Source organism: Prunus avium, chromosome 4, assembly GCF_965620075.1.
Source record: "Prunus avium chromosome 4, drPruAviu1.hap1.1, whole genome shotgun sequence".
Classification (NCBI taxonomy): domain Eukaryota; kingdom Viridiplantae; phylum Streptophyta; class Magnoliopsida; order Rosales; family Rosaceae; genus Prunus; species Prunus avium.
The window spans coordinates 32,095,033-32,117,991 of NC_142287.1; the positions used below are offsets into that span (position 1 = coordinate 32,095,033).

Consider the following 22,959-nt stretch of genomic DNA (forward strand, 5'->3'; position numbering starts at 1 on the left):
CCACACTTACCCATGAATTTCTATCATTTTGGAACTACGCTGGTTTGATCCTGTTAAGGGTACGTAGGCAGTCTAGCATCCTAATAGACGCAACCGCAAACAAATTTGAATCACTGGTTACATTAACCAAATTCTCACAAATCAAATCTCTCTCCATACAAATCATTTTGGAACTACGTCGGTTTGATCCCGTCAAGGGTACGTAGGCAGTCTAGCATCCTACTAGACGCAACCACAACAAAATTTGAATCACTGGTTACATCAACCAAATTCCCACAAATCAAATATCCATCCTTACACAAATTCTAAATTATTGGGCCACACTCACCCATTAATTTCTAAATTTTGGAACTACATCGGTTTGATCCCATCAAGAGTACGTAGGCAGTCTAGCATCCCAATAGACACAACCGCATCCAAACCAAATCTCAAGTGGTACAACACCACGCCAAATCCCAAGTGGTACAAAACCACACCAAAATCCCAAGTGGTACAAAACCACACCAAATCCCAAGTGGTACAAAACCAAGCCAAAATCCCAAGTGGTACAAAACTACATCAAAGGCCCGAGTGGTACAAAACCACGCAAATTAAACAATCTTTTCCGAACTACGTTGGTTTGATCTCTTCAAAAGGGTACGTAGGCAATCTAGAGATTCAATCTAGATGCAACCGCCCAAATCTCAAATCCAAACAGAATCTCTGGTTATTCTTAACCAAATTCACCCCAAACACACATCAAAATCGAATCCCTGGTTTATTCAGTTAAATTCACTCAAACACTTTCTCAATCAAATTCGTACAAATTTTTCCTTTTGCAATGAGTCATTCATTCATTGCAATTTTTTGAACTACGAGGGCTTGATTCCCGCGAGGGATACGTAGGCACCCTGAGGTTGGACTTGGGAGCAGTTGCAAAACCAAACACACACGTTCTGTTTCTTTATGATGGAATCAAAGGGCTTTCCCTTGAAGTAAGAGATTGTAATTAAGAGACTTGAGTCTCGAATGGGTCGAACCTAAAATAATAAAACTCCATTATTTAATTAGTGGTGATGAAATTGTGTTGGGAGGTTCACATTTTTTCTTCAACACATTGCTAATATACAGCACGAATAGAACAAGAAATAAAAATCAAACCTTTTTCTGAAATGAGCGGAAACGCCGCAAAATCTGTCCTTTTCTTGCAATCTACTGACTACTATTCAGTGGTTTGAGATATGGTCATGGCCCAAAAGAAGCGTGTTCATATGATTCTGTCTAGAGACTCGTCAAAAGAATCTCCAAAACGTGCAGGTTGGAGCAGCCAGATGCTTTCAAATTCCATCTCCATGAACCATGCATCGTCCAAAAAATAGATACAATCAATGCGTAAATTTTCCACGGCATGTGGCCATGGACTGCAACATTATTCGAACCCGCGATATGACTCTCGATGGGCCAATGCCATGCACGTATACTTTTCAAAGCTCCACTTGGTAAGTAATTGGAAATTATACAGACGACTTCAACATAGAAAAACGGGAATGGGACATTTGCATCAACGGACAAATTACTAAAGATGAGAAGGACATTTCCTCTAGGTTAGCCCCCTGAGCCACGGCGTGACCCCTACCAGTCCTCATTCCTTACAAGGATAATATGCCTACAAAACGCCAGGTTTGTTAGCAGTTTCTTCACTCGTAATACTTGTTTGTTTTTTGTAATGTTGATTTCTGATTTGAGATTTTCCCCTATTAATTAAGTCTCAAATGGTCTGAGGATGACAAGGTTTAGGCTTGTACCCATAAGTGGTGAGACTGTCATGTATGTGGTGGTGCTTAAACAAAGGACATATGGACTCAGTCTCGTTTGCACGCAATGACTATTAATTACCATGCAATTATTTAGGTCCCAAATAATAGACAAAGACCTGAGGTCCCTCCAGTCCCACCATGGACTTAGACTCAGCAAGGCCAGAAACAAGAAACATTAACGAACGTAAGAATCAACCTTTTCTCTGTCATTTTCACGTCTTCACTGGAGAAAAGCTTACGTATCACCGATTGTATTACCCGTTACACTTCAAATTTTCTCATTTGACAAGTCTCTTCACTACGACTACTTCGCCTATAAAGGCGAAAGATAGGTGAGGGTCCTAGTTACCACATACTTTACTCCCAAGTATCCCAAACAATACAATACACATTACACAAAATGGCCTTACACTACTGCTTCCTTGGGGTGCTCATGCCACTCTCATTGCTAATTGCACAAGCAGCTGCAATAATAGGACCTCAATTATCCCTCCCTAACTGCCCTGACCACTGTGGTAGTCTCACAATTCCATACCCATTTGGGGTTAAAGAAAATTGTTACCTGAACTCTTCCTTTTTTATCAATTGTACTAGTGATGAATCCATGGAACCCCAACCATACTGGGGAGATAGTATCTTCATTGTTTCTAACATCTCACTTGAAGAGGCTGAGATGCACACATGGCAGTATGTAGCCAAAGATTGTTATGACGAGCAGGGCAACCAAACCTATAACGACCAGCCTTCGCTCTCACTGATTCTTCCTTTCACCATCTCCCAGGCCAAAAACAAGCTCATAGCTATTGGCTGTGACACCAGTGCTATTTTCCAAGGCTACCGTGCTTTCCCGAATGACCAAGAAAGTTACTCGGCTGGGTGTATGTCCTTATGTGATAGCCTTGACAGCATTGAATATCAGGACTCTTGCTCCGGAATTGGGTGCTGCCAAACTAACATCCCCAGTGGGCTGGAAAATCTAACTGTGACATTGTTTAGCACTTACAATCATACCCAAATAGTAGGGGACTTGACCAACTGCAGTTACGCTTTCGTTGTGGAAGAAACACAGTTCAAATTCTCCAATTCAAGTTTTCAACAACTGGAGAGCATAACAGAGCTTCCAGTGGTTCTTAATTGGGCAATTGGGGAGGATCCATGTAATACGGCTCAAAAGAGGAAGGATTTTGCATGTAAAGCAAATAGCAAGTGTGTCAACCTGGACCGTCTCTCTGCTGGTTACATTTGTCAGTGCTTGCCGGGCTACCATGGCAACCCATATCTTCCAGATGGCTGCGAAGGTGAGAACACTTTAAATTTGTTTAAAGCCATGCGGGCGCGCACACACACACACATGTAACAAAGTAACAAGGAATATAAAGATACATAAATGTGTTATAGAAATGCTTTCTGTTCTTGCCAGATATTGATGAGTGCATGACCACAAGCCCCTGCAGTGAGACGTGCGAAAATAAACCCGGATATTATACCTGTCGATGTCCACATGGGTACAAAGGGGACGGCAAGAAAAATGGAACAGGTTGCCGCAAAGACTTTAGTCTCCTGCTTATTCTTTCATTGGGTATGTTCCTTTAGTTCTTTGAATTAAAGATTAAATTGAAGATTGTTTGATTAATCTCACTACAAAGATCCAAATGCAAAATGAAGATGTAATCTCAATAGTCAATATCTGTTTACTTTCAGTGGAACTTTTGAGCTCAAACAGAGGAAGCCCTGTTTCTAAGAAGCTCTGTTTTTGTGCAGCTTCTCAGAGAGTGAGAACAAATAAACTAAAATGAGTTTTAACATCCAGCTCATCGAAACTACAGAATATACATAAATATTTTACAGAGTCCAATTTGGTCCTTATGTTTAACTTCTAACGTGCAGGTATCGGTGTAGGCCTCTTAGTTCTACTGGTTGGAAGTTCATGGCCGATATATTGGGGAATGAAGAAACAAAAGTACATCAAACTTAAAGAGAAGTACTTTAAAGAAAATGGCGGCTTACTGTTACAACAGCAACTTGCTAGTCATCACGGGGTTGAGAGCCTTGAGTCAGCCAAAATTTTTGCCGCAGAAGAACTTGAAAAGGCCACAGACAATTACCATGAAAGTAGAGTTGTTGGTGAAGGGGGTTATGGAATAGTTTACAAAGGAATACTTGCAGATAACAAAGTGGTTGCCATAAAGAAGTCAAAGGTTGGCGTTCCAGCTCAGAAAGAGCAGTTTGTAAATGAGGTGATTGTTCTTTCTCAAATCAATCATAGAAATGTAGTGAGGCTTCTAGGTTGCTGTTTAGAGACACCGGTGCCTTTACTAGTTTATGAATACATCACCAATGGCACTCTTTTTCATCACATTCATGGTCAAAAGAGCAAAGGGTCATCACTTTCATGGGAATTAAGATTGAAGATTGCCGCAGAAACTGCAGGAGCATTAGCATACTTACACTCCTCTACTTCTACACCAATCATACATCGAGATGTGAAAGCAATGAATATACTGTTAGATGACAATTACACGGCAAAAGTGTCGGACTTTGGTGCTTCGCGCTTGGTTCCTATGGATCAAACTCAAGTAACAACTCTAGTGCAAGGGACACTCGGATACTTAGATCCTGAATACTTCCATTCAAACCAACTAACACAAAAGAGTGATGTCTATAGTTTTGGAGTTGTCCTGGTGGAGCTACTAACAAGCAAAGAAGCGCTTTCTTTTGCCAGGCCTGAGTCAGAGAGAAACCTAGCAAGCTTCTTTGTTTGTTCAATGGAGAAAGATGGCTTGAACCGAATTTGGGACGATACCATATTCAGTGAAGGAAATATTGAGACCCTAAAAAATGTAGCGAACCTCGCAAAAAGATGTGTCAGTTTAAAAGGGGAGGAAAGACCTACCATGAAAGAGGTAGCCTCAGAGCTAGAAGGGATGAGAATAATGGCAAAGCATCGATGGGAAAGTTCTAATTTCTGTCCTGAAGAGACTGTGCATTTGCTCGGGTCACCTTCAAACACGTATGCTGTGGATGTTAGAGGCGATTGCGGTTCTAGTACTAGTACTGGTGCAACTTATGGGCATGACAGCATGCAAATCCAAATGTTAATGCCATATGATGATGGGCGATAGTTGAAGCTTGATGCAGTAGAAACTATATGAACCACAAGTTTAGAATAGAAGTAATGTACATAGATGTATTGCAGGAACTACTATATAGCTCCAAGAACGCGAGCGTTTATTCGTGTGAGTAGTAATAATTGTCAAAACCATATGCAAGGCAACCAACTTCACACTATTGCAAAATGGAACCGAAGAATAAAAAGCATGGCAGGGCCCTAACAACAAAAGGGCTAGGCATATGCCCAGTTAAACCCAACCTTTGAATGAACCAAGATTAAGTAAGAATATTAGAAAGAAAAGTAAAATTATGTTCTAACATGAGCTACTAAAAGTTTGGTGTGAGCCTGACTCGTCGAGTATGTAACTGGTCAGGAGAAGGATGAGTTAAGTTCGGGTGCTGATGAGCATGACAAAATGTAGGTTGTAGACATAAATGGTATGTGCTGGTAGTTAAACAAGTACATATTGATTTTGTCTCATTGCTTGACTTTGCACGCATCGACTATTAATTAACATGTAGGACAGATGTACTTTATCTTGAATACATGAATATATTTTTTTAATTTTTAATTTTAAAAATTTTTGGGTTGAAAACAGAAACACTGCAAAATAAGCAACCAATTAAACAGAAAACGAAAACCCAATGATTGATGCATTGCTAATATCCAGCACGAATAGAAGAAGAAATAAAAATAAAACCTTTTTCTGAAATGAGCGGAAACGCCACAAAATCTGTCCTTTTCTTGCAATCAGTTCAGCTACTGACTACTATTCAGTGGTTTGAGATATGGACATGGCCCAAAAGAAGCGTATTCATATGAGCCTAACTGCCCTGACCCTTCCTGTGGTAATCTGGCAATTCCGTACCCATTTGGCCTGAGTGACGATTCTTCTCTCAGTTGTGACTTTGTCATCAATTCCATACCCATTTACCCTTTTTTTAAGAAAGAAAATTCTTTGTTATTTTCTTGTTTAAACTATAGTGAAGTCACCATCGTGCCTTAGTTAAAGCTAATGTATATATATATATATTGCTTTCTAAACCAATAAGATTGATAAGCTTTTGTTCAAACCTTTTTGTTCCTGTTTTTATTCTTTAAAATGTAAAGAAGAAAAAGAATGCAAGGACTATCTAGAACATTAATTAAATGGGAAATAAAATGGGATGAGACCAACTACAACTACCATTTTATTTTCAAATTGCAACGGGGTATTCCAATTAAATTAACGAGTATATACAAGGCATAATTTAGATAAATTGATAACATAATATCACCACAATTAAGAAGTAGAAATAACCAAGAAAGTCCCTTCCTCCTAGGTTAGGGTTTTAGTGCCGCCAGTCTCCAGTACAGGTTGGTTAGGGTTTCTAAGTGATTGCTTGTGGTTCACGGCTGCTTTCAACGGTGTCTGTTTCATCACACATATAGTGTGGAATACGGCGGAACTATTGTTCAAGCGGGTTTTGGGTGTTGCCTTCGGCGTACAGAGGGAAACACTTTTGTTCAAGCGGGGTTTGGGTGTTGCCTTCGGCTTACACAGGGAAGCATTGAGTGGATGATGGCGGCTGTTGATGAACTGGTATCAGGTCTCACCTCTTCCTTGGCAATTTCAGAATCTGAATCAGTGGAGGTTGTCGGGTTAGAGGATCTGGGAAACTTGAAGGCTGAACGGTTCTTGCTTGTTGGGAAATTGCTCACTTCAAAGGCGTTTCATAAGGAGGCTTTATTTGGCACGTTGAAGAGGATTTGGCATACCAGGGAGGAGTTCACTGCGGTGTCTCTGGACGACCCCAAGAGGTTCTTGTTCTCTTTCAAAACAGATTTCGATAGGAAGAAGGTGATGAGGGGCTCCCCTTGGACTTTTGATAGGGCGCTGTTGCTACTGGCGAGCACTGATGGTGAAGTGGATCCTATGTCCGTTTCGGTGGATTCGCAAAGTTTTTGGGTGCGTGTGCGCCGTATTCCGCCGATTTTTCTGACCCCGGCCATGGGAGAAAAACTAGGTAATTTTTTGGGTACGTTCTACATGGTGGATCGTGGCTTAAATGGAGACTGCTTGGGGAGCTTTCTACGTATCAGGGTGGGTTTGAAAATCAATGAGCCGCTGAAACGATGTGTCACACTGCGTTTGTCGGCAGATGAACCGGCAAAACAGTATGAAATTGAATATGAGCGGCTCCCGTATTTCTGTTTATATTGTGGGCGACTGGACCACGTGGGTGCTGCATGCAGTGTCAAGGCCTCAGGGGCTATTGAAGTTGAACAATACAGACGGTGGAAAACGATAATGAAGGATGTGTATAGTATCCGGGCAGAGAATCAGTTAACAGGCCAGCGGCTAGGTTTGTTTGATGACGAACCTCAAAAGGATGACACGGCTTCGATGCCGTCCAAGCGTACGGGGGTCGGTTCGATCCTTCGACGAGGCCTGTGACGGGCAAGGAATGATGGAGATGGATAGTGGGATGGATTGCCCCTTGGCGCAAGTCTTTAAAAGGCGTCGAGTGCACAAGGAAAAGGAGGTCACGGTCTCCTCACAAGGGGCCGATGGTGATGTGGTTGGCCACAGGGAAGGTAGGGTGCATCTGAACCAAGGGGTCACTGAGGCTGCGAGGTCGGATATGGGTCCCCTGCGGCTGGAAGAGGATATCTCACAGATTCTTCATACTGCTCCAAGGCGTTTGGACAAGGGCAAAACAGTTTTGGGGGAAGATATCACTGCGGCTTCTGCTATCTTGGGGCCGCCAACCTCATTCTGCAAAGGTAGTATACGACGTGGCTTTCAGCGAGGCCGTGCCAGGCCTCGGGGGAGTCCGGTGATGACTGATAATACATCTGGTGCTAAGCGCACACCCGTGATGGGTCCCGGGGGTCGGGCCCATCACGAGCAATGACAATCTTATGCTGGAATGTTCGGGGTCTGGGCAACCCACGAACATTCCGAGCTCTGAGATTCCTTCTCAGAGATAAAAAGCCTCGTATCATCTTTTTGTCGGAGACCAAAAAGACGGTGCGCCAGATGGAGTGTGTGCAACGGCAGTTGGGTATGATGGGGTGCTTCAGTGTGGGAAGAGAAGGAAGGGCGGGGGGTTTAGCTTTGTTATGGCAACACGGAGTGGAAGTATCTATTCTTTCTTCTTCTCCAGGGCATATTGACGCTATTTTAAAGGGTGTGGATATGGAGACTTTCCGCTTTACTGGGTTTTATGGTAATCCTGAAACGAGGTTACGACGGCACTCTTGGGATTTGCTACGACGAATTGCAGGGACTGTTCAAGGGCCATGGCTTGTAGGTGGGGATTTCAATGAAATACTTGAGGCTCATGAGTACTTGGGTCGCCGTTTCCGACCAATGTCACAAATGAGGGCCTTTCGGGAAGCTTTGGAGGAGTGTGGTTTGACAACTATTCGGTTTCAGGGGTATAAGTTTACATGGTCTAACCGGTGGCAAGGTGATGGGAATGTAAAGCTTCGGCTGGATAGAATGGTGGCTAATGGTGACTTTGTTAGGACCTTTCCTGAGGTCACAACGCATCATCTGAATTCTATGGTGTCTGACCATCTCCCTTTGTTGTCATATTTGAGACCAAGTACTTGGGCACGGACGCATAAGCGGTTTTTGTTCGAGGAAATATGGACTACTGTTGAGGGTTGCCAAGATGTCATTACGCATGCTTGGGAGTCTGAGACTGGAATTGTCGTAGAGAAATTGAAGGCATGTCAAGGGCCTCTGCGGACGTGGAATAATGACCATGTAGGCTGAATACCCACAAAGCTCCGAAGTCTGCAGCGGAAGTTAGATGACACCCAAAGCAGAAGGTCTTCTCCAATAGTTGAGGCTCAACAGAGAGATATTTGTAGGGAAATGGATGTGTTACTGGAACGAGAAGAGATGTTGTGGAGACAGAGATCGCGGGTCTCATGGATGAAATATGGGGACAAAAATACTAGATTTTTCCATGAACATGCAAAAATGCGGGGACGACGGAACCTAATTAAGACTATTGTAGATGATCAGGGGATATGGCGTACATCTACGGAAAGTATTGGCATTGTTTTTTGTGATTATTTTCAAGGCTTGTTTGCTTCAAATGGACTTCATGAGGCAGGGGCAGTCACTGAGGTGGTCAAACCGATACTCACTCAATCTTAAAATTTGCGCCTCAACCAAGTTTTCTTAAGGGAGGAGATCGAAACTTCTTTGGGTCAAATGTTTCCTACTAAGTCTCCAGGAGTGGATGGTATGTCGGCACTGTTTTATCAGAAGTATTGGGGGGTGGTAGGCAATGATGTGGTAGGGTACTGCCTTAATGTATTGAATGGGGGTGCCAGTGTGAAAGAAATTAATCACACACTTTTGACGCTCATTCCTAAGGTTGACAATCCGGTAAAAGTTACGGAGTTTCGGCCGATTAGTTTGTGTACAGTAATCTATAAGATGATTTCCAAGACTATAGTTAACAGGTTGAAGCCTATTATGCCGCTTATCATCTCCGAGTTTCAGAGCGCGTTTGTCCCTACACGGCTGATTACGGACAACATTCTTGCTGCTTTTGAAAGCATCCATGCTATTAAACGGCGTGGTGGGAGTAAGCTGAAGAAAATGGTACTAAAGCTGGATATGTCTAAAGCTTATGACAGGGTGGAATGGACATTTATTGAGGCTATGCTTAAGCGTTTGGGCTTTACCGATAGGTGGGTGGAGCTAATCATGGATTGTATATCCACTGTTACATACTCTGTTCAAGTTCGGGGGGTGGCGTCGGGACTGATTGTGCCATCAAGGGGCTGCGTCAGGGAGATCCTCTCTCTCCTTATCTGTTTTTAATTTGTGCGGAGGGACTGTCTGCTTTGCTTTCTAACGCACTCAGAATCAAGCGTATTAGCGGCATTTCCGTGGCTCAGGGAGCACCTACTATTTCTCATTTATTTTTTGCAGATGATAGCCTATTTTTTTGTAATGCCCATCTTGCTGATTGTGCTTATTTGCTTCAAATTCTCAGCATGTATGAGAGAGCATCTGGTCAGAAAATAAATTTTGATAAGTCTGCAGTTTGTTTTAGCCCCAACACTGATCCGGTGATGAAGCAACTGATTGCTGAAATGCTTGGAGTGCCGATTGTTACATGTCATGAACGCTACCTTGGGCTGCCCACCTTAGCTCAACGCAGCAAATCCTGGATGTTTAATCATGTGCGAGAACAAGTGTGGCGCAAGCTTAATACTTGGGATACGAAGTTGCTGTCAACGGCGGGCAAGGAGGTCTTAATTAAGGCGGTTGGTCAGGCACTACCTACTTATACAATGGGAGTATTTCAGCTGCCAAAATCTTTGTGTCAAGAATTATCTGCTATGATTGCAAGGTACTGGTGGGGGAAGAGTGGTAGGAAAGGAATTTATTGGTTGGGTTGGAGAAAATTGTGTAAACCAAAATGGCTGGGAGGCCTTGGTTTCAGACACTTTGAAGCTTTTAATAAAGCCATGGTCGCAAAACAGGCTTGGCAAATTTTAGAGAACCCCACCTCTCTGGTGGCTAAGATGCTTAAAGCCCGATATTTTCCAGAGGATGATTTTATGCAGGCTAGTTTGGGGAGTTCGCCGTCACTGATATGGAGATCTATTCTGTGGGGACGTGAGGTTATTGAGGATGGCTTGCTTTGGAGGGTGGGCAATGGAGCTTCTATCCGTGTTCTCCAAGATAAGTGGATTCCAAAACCTTTTACGTTTAAACCATTGATGACTAGAGGGCTGGAGCAGACGTCTATGGTCTCTGACCTTCTAACGGCTTCTGGCTCTTGGAATTTGCCACTGTTAGAGCAACATTTTAGCTTGGAAGATCGGGATATCATTTCTGGCATCGCTTTGGGATCAGTTTCACAGCTGGGTGACAGCAAATATTGGTTTTTCTCAAAGAACGGGAAATATTCCGTTAAAACTGGGTATCGTGTGGCGGTAAGGCAGTGCGATGATGATTTTGGAGTGGGAGGATCGGATCAGAGTGCTCAAGAAGGCTTCTGGAAGCGAATTTGGAAGCTAGCTGTCCCCAACAAAATTAAGATGCTGCTGTGGCGGGCATGTACTAAAATTCTGCCAACTGCAGTCAATTTATTTAAGAAAAGGGTGCTTCCGTCTCATGTGTGCTCAAGGTGTGGGAACTATCCTGAAGATGCTTTCCACGCTTTGTGGTCGTGTAAAATGAGTCAAAAGCTATGGAAGTGTACCCATTTAATCCGGCGAATTAATATGGCGGGGGGCACCTTCGCTGATGCTTTTGAGGCTGTGGCTTCAATGCTGTCAAAAGCTGACTTAGAGCGCTTTGCTTGTTGTGCGTAGAGTGTGTGGAAACTACGTAATGATTCTTTGCATGGGAAACAGATTACACGGGTGGATAATATGGTGGAAAACACGATGGAAATGCTGGAAGTGTTTAAATCTTGTGAGGAGCGGTCCAAGCTCCCCCTCGTCTCTCCGCAGGCCCATTGGTTGAAACCACGGGTCAATACTCTTCTCCTTAACTGTGATGGGGCTGTGGGAAGTGAGCAAGGTGATCGGGGTCTGGGGGGAGTTTGTCGTGACCACGCCGGAAACTTTATCTGTGGTTTCGCATCGTTTGGTCCACCTGGTTTGGATGTTTTGGGCACGGAGTTGGTGGCTGTCCGGGAAGGGTTATTGATGATGGGATACATGGGTTTTACTCGGTTTACCATTGGTCTTGATTCTCAAGAAGCTGTTTCTATGGTTAAAGATGGTTTGGATTGGTGGAGTAATATTGGTAATGTGGTGGAGGATGTTCGTCGGTTAATGGTTGATCGAGAGGTGGCTGGAGTGTTCTACCAACACCGGCAGGGTAATGGGGTGGCACATAGTCTAGCTCAGCATGGGTTGAGAGTGAGATCTCGCCTTTTTTGGAAAGACCGTGCTCCTCCATGGTTAAGCATTCTTTTAGATAAGGATATAGCTATGGTGTAATTCATTGTTTGTTTTTGAGATGCGGTGGTACTCTTTTTCCTTGACCGGATTTTCCCCCATTGGGGGTTTTGGATGGCAAGGTTTTAATGAGGCCACACTAACGCTCTCCGTTCATTTGTAAACGTTATCATTGGTTGGTGCTACGGTTGAATGAATCTTTCTATTTGATCAAAAAAAACAAGAAGTAGAAAATTAAATGTGAATGAGCAGCTCGACCTATGTGAATGGGTGTATAAACAAATCAGAAGTAAAAGCAGAATGATATGAACAGATGAATTTAACTTAATAAATGAAGAGCAATTGTTTAAATGCAACTTTGTTAAATATTTTTATGTCAAGCTGATCAAGTTGTGTTATTAGTTTTATTTTGGCAAAAGCATGACGAGGTAGATGTTTTTAGGTGGAATCAAAGACAAATAAAACACCACTAGCCTTGTCATCGCCAATCATATGCACGTCCAAAGTCCAATCTATCAGGAATGCAGTCATGTAAGCTTGTCATTGACTTTTGAGCTTAATTAGTAATATGCTGGATGTGACTGCTCTTATAATTACCATATAATATGCACAAATGAGTGACTCTCCTCCGAAGTCTGCTTTACAAAAGTCACTAGTCTTTGTCAAAAATTGACGCCATCATATAATACGTCCCAATTTACTCGCATCGTTATTTATATTGCATACAAAATAGACATGTATGTATGAGTGATTTCTTTCATCGTACTTGGTTGATTTTTATTTTATCACTTGCGCATACCAACTGGTACTTTTTTAAGGAAAGAAGATTCTATATATATGTACTTACTTACTATCAATTTGTTTCTTGCATGATTTAATATAGTGAAGTTACCATCGTGCCCTAGTGAATAAAAAACAGAGAAGATATAATTTAAATGAGAATATGAGACAATTAATCAATTTTAAGCATGAGCATGAAAAATTATTGCGTGTCATGATAACACCATGTGTCATGCACTGAGGTGTTATAGTTCCAATCAAGTTATAGCACCTACTTATTAACGAGTTAATATATTTTAGAATTTATCATTAATGATTATATACGTGGTATAATTTGAATAGATTGATAACATAATATCCCTACAAAGAATGATTAGAAAATTCAATCTAAATGAGGAGCTCAACCATGTGATATAAATAGATGTGAATTGTTGTAAAAGAAAATCACAAATAAAAATTGAATGATAGGTACATATTTTGGGTCAACTTAATTTATTTATTAAATGAAGAGTAATTGTTTTATGTCAAATTGATCAAGTTGTGTTATTAGTTTTATTTTGGCGACGGGAGGAGAGGATGTTTAGCGGGTCAAGTAGGTAGGAATGTGCATGTCGAAATTCCAATCTGTCATGTAGGAATGTATTGATCATATAAGCTTAGGTCATAAATTTGAGTTGGTGACATAATTTTTTAAATGAAGAGTAATTGTTTTATGTAAACTGACACACATATTTCTTATTAAACAAAAATCCACCCGTCTAGTTGCCAGATCGTAAACTCGATAATAAATCAAGAGTAAGAATTCTTAGGATAGAATGCCAGATCATATTTATTTCTTAATTATTATATTATCCCTGCTTGTCATTGACTTTGCGGGTGGATGTGACTGCGCTTATTTACCATATATAAAAAAGACTTTGCCCCTTGGCTTAATGACTAGAACCAAGTGGGATTATTCGTCAATAAAAAGTGGGGCTCATATCCATCAGTTGCATTTTACTAAGAGGAAAATAGAAAATAATAGATACCACCTAAATAATAGAAGACTTTGCCCATTTCACTTGCCTATTAACAAATAAAAAAGACAGATGAGATAACCATAGGTAGAGGAAGACGCTCTATCTATAAAAGGCCATGCAGGGTACCACTTATTTTTATCACAAGCAATACAAATATTTGTGCTAGAAATAATTATTGAGTGGTGCATATACAAATATTTGTGCCATGGCCAACTCTCATGAGAGGATGCTTATTGACCAACTCTCTTTGGTAATCTTAATGGTGGGAGTGTATGTGATGTTAGGGTCTGTAATTACAACAACAGTAGCACAAGCCTTGCCTCAAGCCCTGCCTGGCTGCCCAGACAAGTGTGGCAATCTTACAATCCCATACCCTTTTGGCATTGGTGCTAATTGTCACAGGGCAGGCTTTCCCATCATTTGCAACACATCCACCGAAACCCCAACAGCACTCTGGGGCAACATCATTGTCACTGCCTTTTCCCTTGATGAGGCTGAGATGCAGGTACTGCAGTACATAGCCCGAGATTGTTACGACAAGCAGGGTAACAACACGTATAACAACGACCCTTGGCTCAGTCTGCCGCCTCCTTTCACCATCTCCGATACCAAAAACAAGTTCATTGCTGTTGGTTGTGATACGTACGCACTTTTCAAAGGTTTTCGTGGTGAAGAAAGGTACATAACGGGGTGCATATCCTCTTGTGACAGCCTAGGCAGCGTTGACCAGGACTCTTGCTCCGGCGTTGGCTGCTGCCAAACGAACATCCCCAGTGGGATGAAAAATCGCACCGTGGAATTGACAAGCTACAACAACCATTTGGATATATGGGGCTTTAACCCCTGCAGCTACGCCTTCATTGTTGAAGAAGGCGAGTTCAAATTCTCCAATAAAACTTTTCAACAACTTGATAGCTTGGAAAATGTTCCAATGATTTTGAATTGGGCAATTGGGGTTGAGGAAGACCCATGTGATGAAGCCCAAAAGAGGCAGGACTATGTATGCAAGGGAAATAGCACGTGTGTCAACCCCATCAATCGGTCTGGTTACATTTGCAAGTGCAAGGAAGGTTACGAGGGCAACCCTTACCACCCAAATGGTTGCCAAGGTGATACATCTACCCACACACATATATCTACTACATATTATATATAATTTATATATGTAATTTGTTTTTTTTTTTAATTTTAAATTTAACTGATTGAATTTCCTGATTTTTTTTTTTTTTCAGATATTGATGAATGCAGCTTGCCAAATATTAATCCCTGCACTAATGGAACGTGCTCCAATTTACCCGGAAGTCACACTTGTTTATGCCCCGCAGGGTACACAATCGACAGCGTGAATGGAACTAGTTGCTTAAAAAACACTCCTCCATCAAATAATAATTCCCTGAAAATTTCAGTAGGTATGTATTACTAGCTATATGCTTGCATTCCTTCTTTTTTTGGGTCTAAACCACGAGGTGGTTGCATTCCTTCTTAAAACAAACATAAAGAATAAATAAAAGGAAAACAATAATTTTCTCAAAGAGAAAAAGTAAAAATTTCCGAAGTTTTTTTTTAAACAGACCAAATGTAAAATTAATAATAATTTCACAGTGATATACATATTATAAGCTATGCTATTATTTAAGAGAACCCCTTTGTCCCTTTGCCTCCGATTTCCGTATAAAGTAAAATAACTCTAATATTATATTATAGTACTGTTATTTCCATCCCTGTTCTATTTCTCCAGTTCCACCCTGTTTTTTCACCCTCTAGTTAATTTCATAACATATTGATATACTTTTCCTAAGCCCAATTTTCTTATAATACCCTTGAGATCTAGAATCATTAAAATTTTAAAACAAACTTGTTAAATTTCAATGGCTATGACCATGCCATGATATGAGCATACGATATTTTCCAAGTAATTGTAATTAAGTTGATTGTGATTTTTCAACTATCTATATGCAGGAGTCATTGCGGCCTTCTTTGTTCTACTGGTTGTATTTTTTTGCCTGTACTGCGGAATGAAGAGAAGACAGTTCAAGAAACAACAAGACAAGTTCTTTAAACAGAATGGTGGCTTATTTTTACGGCAACAGCTGGCTAGTTACAATGGATCCGTTGATGCAGCCACAATCTTTACTGAAGAAGAACTGAAGAAGGCCACAAACAATTACAATGAAGAGAGAAAAATTGGTGAAGGTGGCTATGGAGTAGTTTACAACGGAAATTTGTCCGCAGATCATCATAACAAAGTGGTCGCCATAAAAAAGTCCAAAGTTAATTCCCCAATTACTGAGACTCAGAGTCTAGAGTTTGTTAACGAGGTGATTGTTCTTTCCCAAATCCACCATAAAAATGTTGTGAGGCTCCTTGGCTGTTGTTTAGAGACTCAAACGCCTATACTGGTTTACGAGTACATTTCCCATGGCACTCTTCATGATCACATTCATAGAAAAGACAACAAATACCCACGACTTCCATTGGACTTGCGGTTGAAGATAGCAGCAGATACTGCAGAAGCACTCTCATACTTGCACCACTACACTGAGCCCCCAATCATACACCGAGATGTTAAAGCAATGAACATACTACTAGACCAGAAGTACACCGCAAAAGTTGCGGACTTTGGAGCTTCAAAATTGGTTCCGGATCAAGATGAAGGCCAACTATCAACTTTGGTGCAAGGGACACTCGGATACTTGGACCCTGAATATCTTCAGTCCCACATACTAACAGAAAAGAGTGATGTGTATAGCTTCGGAGTTGTCCTGGTGGAGCTAATCACAAGCCAAAAGGCACTATCCTCAAACAAAAAGTCGGAGGTTGACAGAAACCTAGCAAACGCCTTTGTTCGCGCAATGAAGGAGAGCCGCTTGAATGAAATTCTTGAAGCTGAAATCGCCAAGGAAGGAGAAGGGTTTGAGAAAGTCGTAGAAACAGTGGCAGATCTGGCAAATAGATGTTTAAGGTTAAGAGGGGAGGAAAGGCCGTCGATGAAAGAAGTAGCGGTGGAGCTCGGGGGATTATTGAAAATTATGGGGAAGGATTCAGATGAGGGGAAGGCTGATTTCAAACGATCTCCCCAGGAGACCGACCACTTGCTTGGGTCACCTGCTAATTTCGTTGTGGATATAAGTAGTGCAGAGTACGACCACAGCATGCAAACTCAACACATCCAAATGGTAAAGCCTTATGGTGATGGCCGATAGTTAATTAGCTCCTTAATTCCTTAGTGATCTAGCATGTATTGAATTGTAGTTTGTTTCAATTCCAGTCATCAGTGCCTCTTGAAATAAAAGTACGTTAGCGGAACGTACTACTGTAATATGTGTGTGTCATAGAGTTAATTATGTGGTATTTGATTATAATCTATTGTAAACTTGTGATTATTATCTTCTTCTTTTTCTTCATAAATCTGAAGAATATATGTTTCAAACTTCATCTGAGGCTGTTATATGTACTAGCTAGCTAGCTAACCTAAACGAGAGCTCCTATTTTTGTCTCTTTTGAGATGTTTAGTCATACACCCATTCTTAGTACTGATGATATAAATAAACCCTACACTATTTTAATTTCTATAAACAAATCCAAAAAGAAGAAAAACAGCACTTTTCTTGCAAAGTTTAGAAAACCTTAAGCTTGACGAGCTTTATACTGCCAATGGTATCTTAGTCAAGCTTGACGAGGTTTATGGCCTAAGAAATCTCCAACCATTATGTAAAAAAAGCGATTAGAACTGTTTTTAGTTTATGATGTCAATTTGTTTCTTGCAAAATTTGATAGAAATGCGTTTTGCAATCAATGATTGTTCTTAAAATTTATTGGTGAAGTTGTTCGTTGTAACTATTTTAACTATAATTGTGAAACCCCATATTTTTAATATTTCATAAATTAAATAATTACAATTATTAATCTCCAAAAATTATATAATTAATAATATATATATATATATATATATCAATTGTATAGTAAGTTACGTAAGGATAGCTATTAACTAATAGCCATTCAAATGTTATTGCATGGTTTTATTCATTCCAGCACTATTCATCATTATTATTATATATACTTACTTTACAAAAAGTATTAGAAAAACTTATATGCATACTAAGCATTTTTTGCAAACTAACGTGTTGCTTGGTGGTGTCCTCAAAATCCATTAAGGCTTGAGGTGTAATAATAGTAGATTTCCTACATATAAAAACTTGTTAGGAGAGTGCTCACAAAGCACTCTACCAAGCCAACGCAAAAGGCTTTGGGAGTCTAGGAACTTGTAGAATTATTATGTGGCACAATGTTAAAGCTTCAACCAAATCTTCTTTACCGACTCTAACTACTATAAATAGTCCTACATAATAGCTTTGGATCATAAGTTCTTCAAAGTTATAGTAGTCTCCTACAAAAAAAAACGTAGACAAAAGAATTAAGTGTGGAGAGGTTTTGAAGAAGTTCAAAGTATTTGAGCTTACAACTGGGAGTTATACAATAGCTTTGGATTTGAGGTAGGGGTTCTTTCTTGGGGAGGTTATGCATAAATTGATTTAATTAAATATTGTGAACACTATATTATGCTTGGTAATATTGTTTGATTATTATCCTTGATATTGGGTGTTTACATGATTGTCAATTATCATTATAATTTGATTAATATTGACATGTTCATATGTTGTCAGTGGTGTTTGGAATTTTTGGGTTGATAAATAAATTATGGGAATGAGGATAATGGGAAGAATCTTTTGTGTAGTTGAGTCTAACCATTGTAGGGACCAAGTTCAGGCGAGCCCGTGTGCACAGTAGATTAGGAAATCGGCGGTATAATTGTCGATTGGGTGATTTGGGCTTGGAGATCAATGGTATGGACAAGATGACTAGCAAAAGGGGAATTATGGGATGATTGAAATGGGTGTTAGTTTATATAATGGGGCATTCGGAATCACAGTGGTAAAATGCATGGTATGGGACATGCAGATTTGCTTGCCCTATTATATAGATTAACGGGTTGGGTAGAATTGAAGTTCATTCATACACTACATAATTTGTACATTAAAAATCTCACTAATCATATAGGGCCCCTACTGAGCATGTAATGCTCACCCCTTAATGAATTTATTGCAGGTTCTGAATCTGAAGTTTAGTTGTGACAAGAAAACAAGAAGAAAGTGTTGCAGATAGTTTTAGATGTTTTGTTAAAAGTCTGTATTTTTATGTTATTTTGCTTGTAAAATCACAATGTAAATTACTCTGGTTTAAATAGAAGTTTTATGTTTAATTCTCATGTTTCTTGCTATTTAAATTTTTAGTTTTAGTTTTTCTTTTACCTCACACTCTCAATAATTAAGTGAATAAATTGGGGTGTGACAAGTTGGTATCAGAGCATTAGGTATACAATCCTACAAGATAGAAGTTATCATTTAAGTTATTTTTAGTTTAGAAATTAAGATTTAGAAGTATAATTATTTTTTTTAGTTTTGTATTTTAGATACTGATATTTTGGTCATGACAGATCCTATGGAATCAATAGAAAGTGACGACACTTTTGGAGGTTTCCATTTATGCCCAGAAGGACTGTTACCATTAAACATAGAAAACTATAACAACAACCTGAGGCATGGCTCAAAATTTTGTATGAAAGAAAAGATAAGGAGTACTGCCATAAGGAGACATCGTTACCCTCTCTCAATGCAGCGACAAGTAGCGATGCATAGTATTTGGTCAAGGAGAGAATTCTGGGATGGTGCCTATGAGAACATACAGAATGACAATATTTATAATGCTGCAATAGTAGAACTTTTAGAGGAAAGTGGTAATCAGTGGCCACCATGTAATTACCAACCACAACGAGTCCCAAACCCTCCAAGTGATAATGAAGATTTTGCTCAGGAACCTACTCATGAGCCTACTTGGGAGCCTACTGAGTCAATTGGATCAATCACTAGGCCTATAGAGGTTCAGTCACCATCCGAAGTGATTATTATCAGTTCGGATGAAGAAAACTAGTACTGAAGAAGGAGAGTTGTATAAATGTTTATAGTTGCAGAAATAAAACCATCAGGTTATGTAAGATAAGTTTAAGTTTTTGTAAAATTGTGTGTGTTTTTGTAAAATTTTGTGAAATATAATAAATGAGTGTTTTGTTTATTCTTTCTCCTAAATTTATATTTTACTATTTTATAATATTGTTTTTAGATAATTTTTCTTTTTATTTATTTAAGATGGCTGAATCTGGAAATGAGTTCAATGGAAATGCTGGAGTAATCTTAGCAATTCAGGATATGGCTTCTGCAATTAGAGAAAATAGTAATCAAGATCGTCATCATGAAATTGAAGAAGATCGAGTTATGAGGATACAAGGACAATTTCGTAAGACGAAACCAACAATATTTAAAGGTGAACCAAATCCTATGGCAGCTGAAGAATGGTTGAGGCAAATTAAGAGAAAGATGGATAATCAAAGAATTCCTGAAGACATTAGAGTTGTTATTGCTTGTACCTATCTGGAAGGACAAGCATATCTTTGGTGGGAATCAATTCTGAGTATGCCAAATACTGAAATTACAACTTGGGAGGAATTCGAAAGTATTTTCTTGGAAAAATATTTTCCAAGTACTATGAAAGCAATGAAAGCAAGGGAGTTTGTTAACCTTGTCCAAGGCAACTTAACTGTTGATCAATATCAATCTAAGTTTGAAGAACTCATGCGTTTTGCACCATATATGATCCCTGATGATGCAACAAAAGCAAAACGATTTGAAGAAGGATTGAGACCGTCAATTTTGGAAAAGGTTGACATTTTGAAGTTAAGCAAGTATGCTGATGTGGTTGATAGAGCACATATAGCGGAGCAAAGACCTGAAACCAAGAGAACTTGGGATTCAAGTAGTGGACAAATAAATAAACGGACAAGATTTAATACTCCTCAGTATCAATCACAAGAAAAGTTCGGACCACCACTATGTTATTACTGCAAACAAGTGGGACATGTAAAGAGATTTTGTCCACAGTTACAAAGGTATCAAGGACCTCATGTACAACAGACATTATATCGTCCTCCACATGTACCTTTTCGTGCTCCACCGTCACCTCAAAGTTATACTACTTTTCAACCTCAGTCTAATTGGGCAAGGCCAGTTACTAGCCAATCATCACAACGTCCAGGAGGACAATCTTCTCAAATTAGACCAAGGGCCCCTGCAGTTGAAAGGAAATCTGGACAATTCACACAAGGAAGGGTTTACGTTATGGGAAATGTGACAGATCAAACTGAGCCTAAGACAATAGAAGGTATGTTTTTGGTATTCAACTCTTGGGCTAGAGTATTATTTGATTGTGGAGCTACACACTCTTTTATATCCACATCTTTTGCATCAATGCTTGAGTTAGAATCTGAAAATATGAAACCTTCTTTGTTAATTGGATCTCCTTTGGGTGGTAGTCTAGAAGTTGATAAAGTATGTAAATCTTGCATGATAGAGATGTCGGGCCATAGAATTGTTGTTGATTTGATGGTATTGGAAATGTTGGAATATGATATTATTTTAGGAATGGACTGGCTTACAGATTACCAAGTTACAATTGACTGTGGTAAAAAGAGAATTACCATCAATACTCACAAGGAAGAAACATTTAGTTTCCTTGTGAAAAAGGAAATCCAGAAATATGGTGTTGGAGATTATAGATATTTGAGTCAGATAGCTAGAATCGGAACTGAAGAAATAGAAAACTCTCCAATACAACTTATTCCTGTAGTAAAGGAATTCAGCGATGTTTTTCCAGAAGATTTGCATGGCTTACCTCCAGAACGTGAAGTAGAGTTTGCTATAGAAATATACCCAGGTACAACACCTATTTCTATACCTCCTCATCGCATGGCCCCAGCTGAACTAAAAGAACTTAAGGTACAACTCCAAGAATTACAAGCAAAAGGATATATCCGCCCTAGTACTTCACCATGGGGTGCACCTGCTCTCTTTGTGAAAAAGAAAGATCTAACTCTTCGAATGTGTATCGATTATCGTCAATTAAATAGGGTCACAATAAAGAACAAATATCCTTTGCCTAGAATTGACGATTTATTCGATCAATTAAGAGGTTCTCATTTCTTTTCAAAGATTGATCTTCGATCTGGTTACCACCAACTTCGAGTCAAAGCTGAAGATATACCCAAAACAGCTTTTCGGACCCGATATGGGCATTATGAATTTGTAGTCATGCCTTTTGGATTGACAAATGCACCAGCAGCATTTATGGATATGATGAACCGAATTTTCCGACCATATTTAGATCAGTTTGTCATCGTATTCATTGATGATATACTTATATATTCCAAGTCGCAAGAAGAACATGAGGAGCATTTGCGAATTGTTTTACAAACATTAAGGGAAAATCAACTGTATGCAAAGTTGAGTAAGTGTGAATTCTGGTTGAGACAAGTAAGATTTTTAGGACATGTAATTTCCAATGAAGGTATTTCAGTTGATTCTTCCAAGGTAGAGGCAATATTGAATTGGCGCCAACCAAAGAATATCTCGGAGATACGTAGTTTCCTTGGATTAGCTGGTTATTATAGGAGGTTTATAAAATATTTTTCTCGAATAGCTGCACCAATGACCAAGCTGACCCAAAAGGGAGTGAAATTCATATGGACCCAAGAATGTGAAAAGTCATTCCAAGAATTGAAAACTCGATTGACTACTGCACCAATACTGATTATTCCTGAACGGGACATAGGGTATGTGGTTTACACTGATGCATCTAAACAAGGGTTAGGATGTGTTTTGATGCAATCTGACAAAGTAGTAGCTTATGCTTCTCGTCAATTGAAGAATCATGAAAGAAATTATCCAACACATGATTTGGAGTTAGCAGCAATTGTACATGCTTTAAAAATTTGGCGACATTATTTGTATGGTGAAAGATTTGAGCTTTACTCTGATCATAAAAGTTTGAAATATCTTTTCACTCAGAAAGAGCTTAACCTGAGACAAAGACGTTGGATGGAATACTTAGAAGATTATGATTTTGGTCTACATTATCATCCGGGAAAGGCTAATATAGTGGCGGATGCTCTAAGTAGAAATACACATGGATTTGTAGCAGGACTACAAATTCAAAAATGGAAGATGATGAGTTGTATTCAAGATTATGATTTACATGTGAACGTACATGAGTATGGTGCTTACCTTTATAACTTGGTAACAAGACCAACTTTGCTAGGAAAAGTTGTTGAAAAACAACAAGAGGATGACACCTGTAAATCAATTCAAGAGCAAATTTTGGATGGAGATAAAACAGAAGGTTGGACCTTTCATGAAGAAAATGGTTTAAGGTATTT

The 22,959-nt window shown here is 39.6% G+C and overlaps 6 protein-coding genes across 6 annotated transcripts; all 6 read left to right on the top strand.

Moving 5' to 3' along the window:
• Positions 1–2,070: 2,070 nt before the first annotated feature.
• LOC110774496 (wall-associated receptor kinase 1-like) lies at positions 2,071–5,349 on the top strand. The gene is made up of 3 exons (XM_088251408.1): positions 2,071–3,094; positions 3,217–3,375; positions 3,684–5,349. The coding sequence occupies exons 1-3, from the start codon at positions 2,197–2,199 to the stop codon at positions 4,916–4,918; spliced, it is 2,292 nt and encodes a 763-aa protein (XP_088107534.1). The 5' UTR covers positions 2,071–2,196; the 3' UTR covers positions 4,919–5,349.
• A 1,120-nt stretch (positions 5,350–6,469) lies between these two features.
• LOC148295247 (uncharacterized) lies at positions 6,470–7,345 on the top strand. Its single transcript, XM_088252440.1, has one exon. It carries the CDS (start codon positions 6,470–6,472, stop codon positions 7,343–7,345), a length of 876 nt encoding a protein of 291 aa, XP_088108566.1.
• A 456-nt stretch (positions 7,346–7,801) lies between these two features.
• On the top strand, positions 7,802–8,674 carry LOC148295248 (uncharacterized). The gene has a single exon (XM_088252441.1). The coding sequence runs from the start codon at positions 7,802–7,804 to the stop codon at positions 8,672–8,674; it is 873 nt and encodes a 290-aa protein (XP_088108567.1).
• Positions 8,675–11,319: 2,645 nt separating this feature from the next.
• LOC148295249 (uncharacterized) lies at positions 11,320–11,880 on the top strand. The gene has a single exon (XM_088252443.1). It carries the CDS (start codon positions 11,320–11,322, stop codon positions 11,878–11,880), a length of 561 nt encoding a protein of 186 aa, XP_088108569.1.
• Positions 11,881–13,802: 1,922 nt separating this feature from the next.
• Positions 13,803–16,965, top strand: LOC110773080 (wall-associated receptor kinase 2-like). Its single transcript, XM_088251624.1, has 3 exons — positions 13,803–14,746; positions 14,870–15,046; positions 15,597–16,965. Exons 1-3 carry the CDS (start codon positions 13,843–13,845, stop codon positions 16,838–16,840), a joined length of 2,325 nt encoding a protein of 774 aa, XP_088107750.1. The 5' UTR covers positions 13,803–13,842; the 3' UTR covers positions 16,841–16,965.
• Positions 16,966–19,840: 2,875 nt separating this feature from the next.
• On the top strand, positions 19,841–21,065 carry LOC148295250 (uncharacterized). Its single transcript, XM_088252444.1, has 2 exons — positions 19,841–20,909; positions 21,061–21,065. Exons 1-2 carry the CDS (start codon positions 19,841–19,843, stop codon positions 21,063–21,065), a joined length of 1,074 nt encoding a protein of 357 aa, XP_088108570.1.
• Positions 21,066–22,959: the final 1,894 nt, after the last annotated feature.

Coding starts and splice junctions, on each gene's coding strand:
- LOC110774496 (XM_088251408.1), top strand. CDS start 2,197: ATGGCCTTACACTACTGCTTCCTTGGGGTGCTCATGCCACTCTCATTG. Junction 3,095..3,216: donor TCTTCCAGATGGCTGCGAAG/GTGAGAACACTT, acceptor TGTTCTTGCCAG/ATATTGATGAGTGCATGACC. Junction 3,376..3,683: donor CCTGCTTATTCTTTCATTGG/GTATGTTCCTTT, acceptor TCTAACGTGCAG/GTATCGGTGTAGGCCTCTTA.
- LOC148295249 (XM_088252443.1), top strand. CDS start 11,320: ATGGAAATGCTGGAAGTGTTTAAATCTTGTGAGGAGCGGTCCAAGCTC.
- LOC110773080 (XM_088251624.1), top strand. CDS start 13,843: ATGGCCAACTCTCATGAGAGGATGCTTATTGACCAACTCTCTTTGGTA. Junction 14,747..14,869: donor CCACCCAAATGGTTGCCAAG/GTGATACATCTA, acceptor TTTTTTTTTCAG/ATATTGATGAATGCAGCTTG. Junction 15,047..15,596: donor TTCCCTGAAAATTTCAGTAG/GTATGTATTACT, acceptor ATCTATATGCAG/GAGTCATTGCGGCCTTCTTT.
- LOC148295247 (XM_088252440.1), top strand. CDS start 6,470: ATGGCGGCTGTTGATGAACTGGTATCAGGTCTCACCTCTTCCTTGGCA.
- LOC148295248 (XM_088252441.1), top strand. CDS start 7,802: ATGACAATCTTATGCTGGAATGTTCGGGGTCTGGGCAACCCACGAACA.
- LOC148295250 (XM_088252444.1), top strand. CDS start 19,841: ATGGCTGAATCTGGAAATGAGTTCAATGGAAATGCTGGAGTAATCTTA.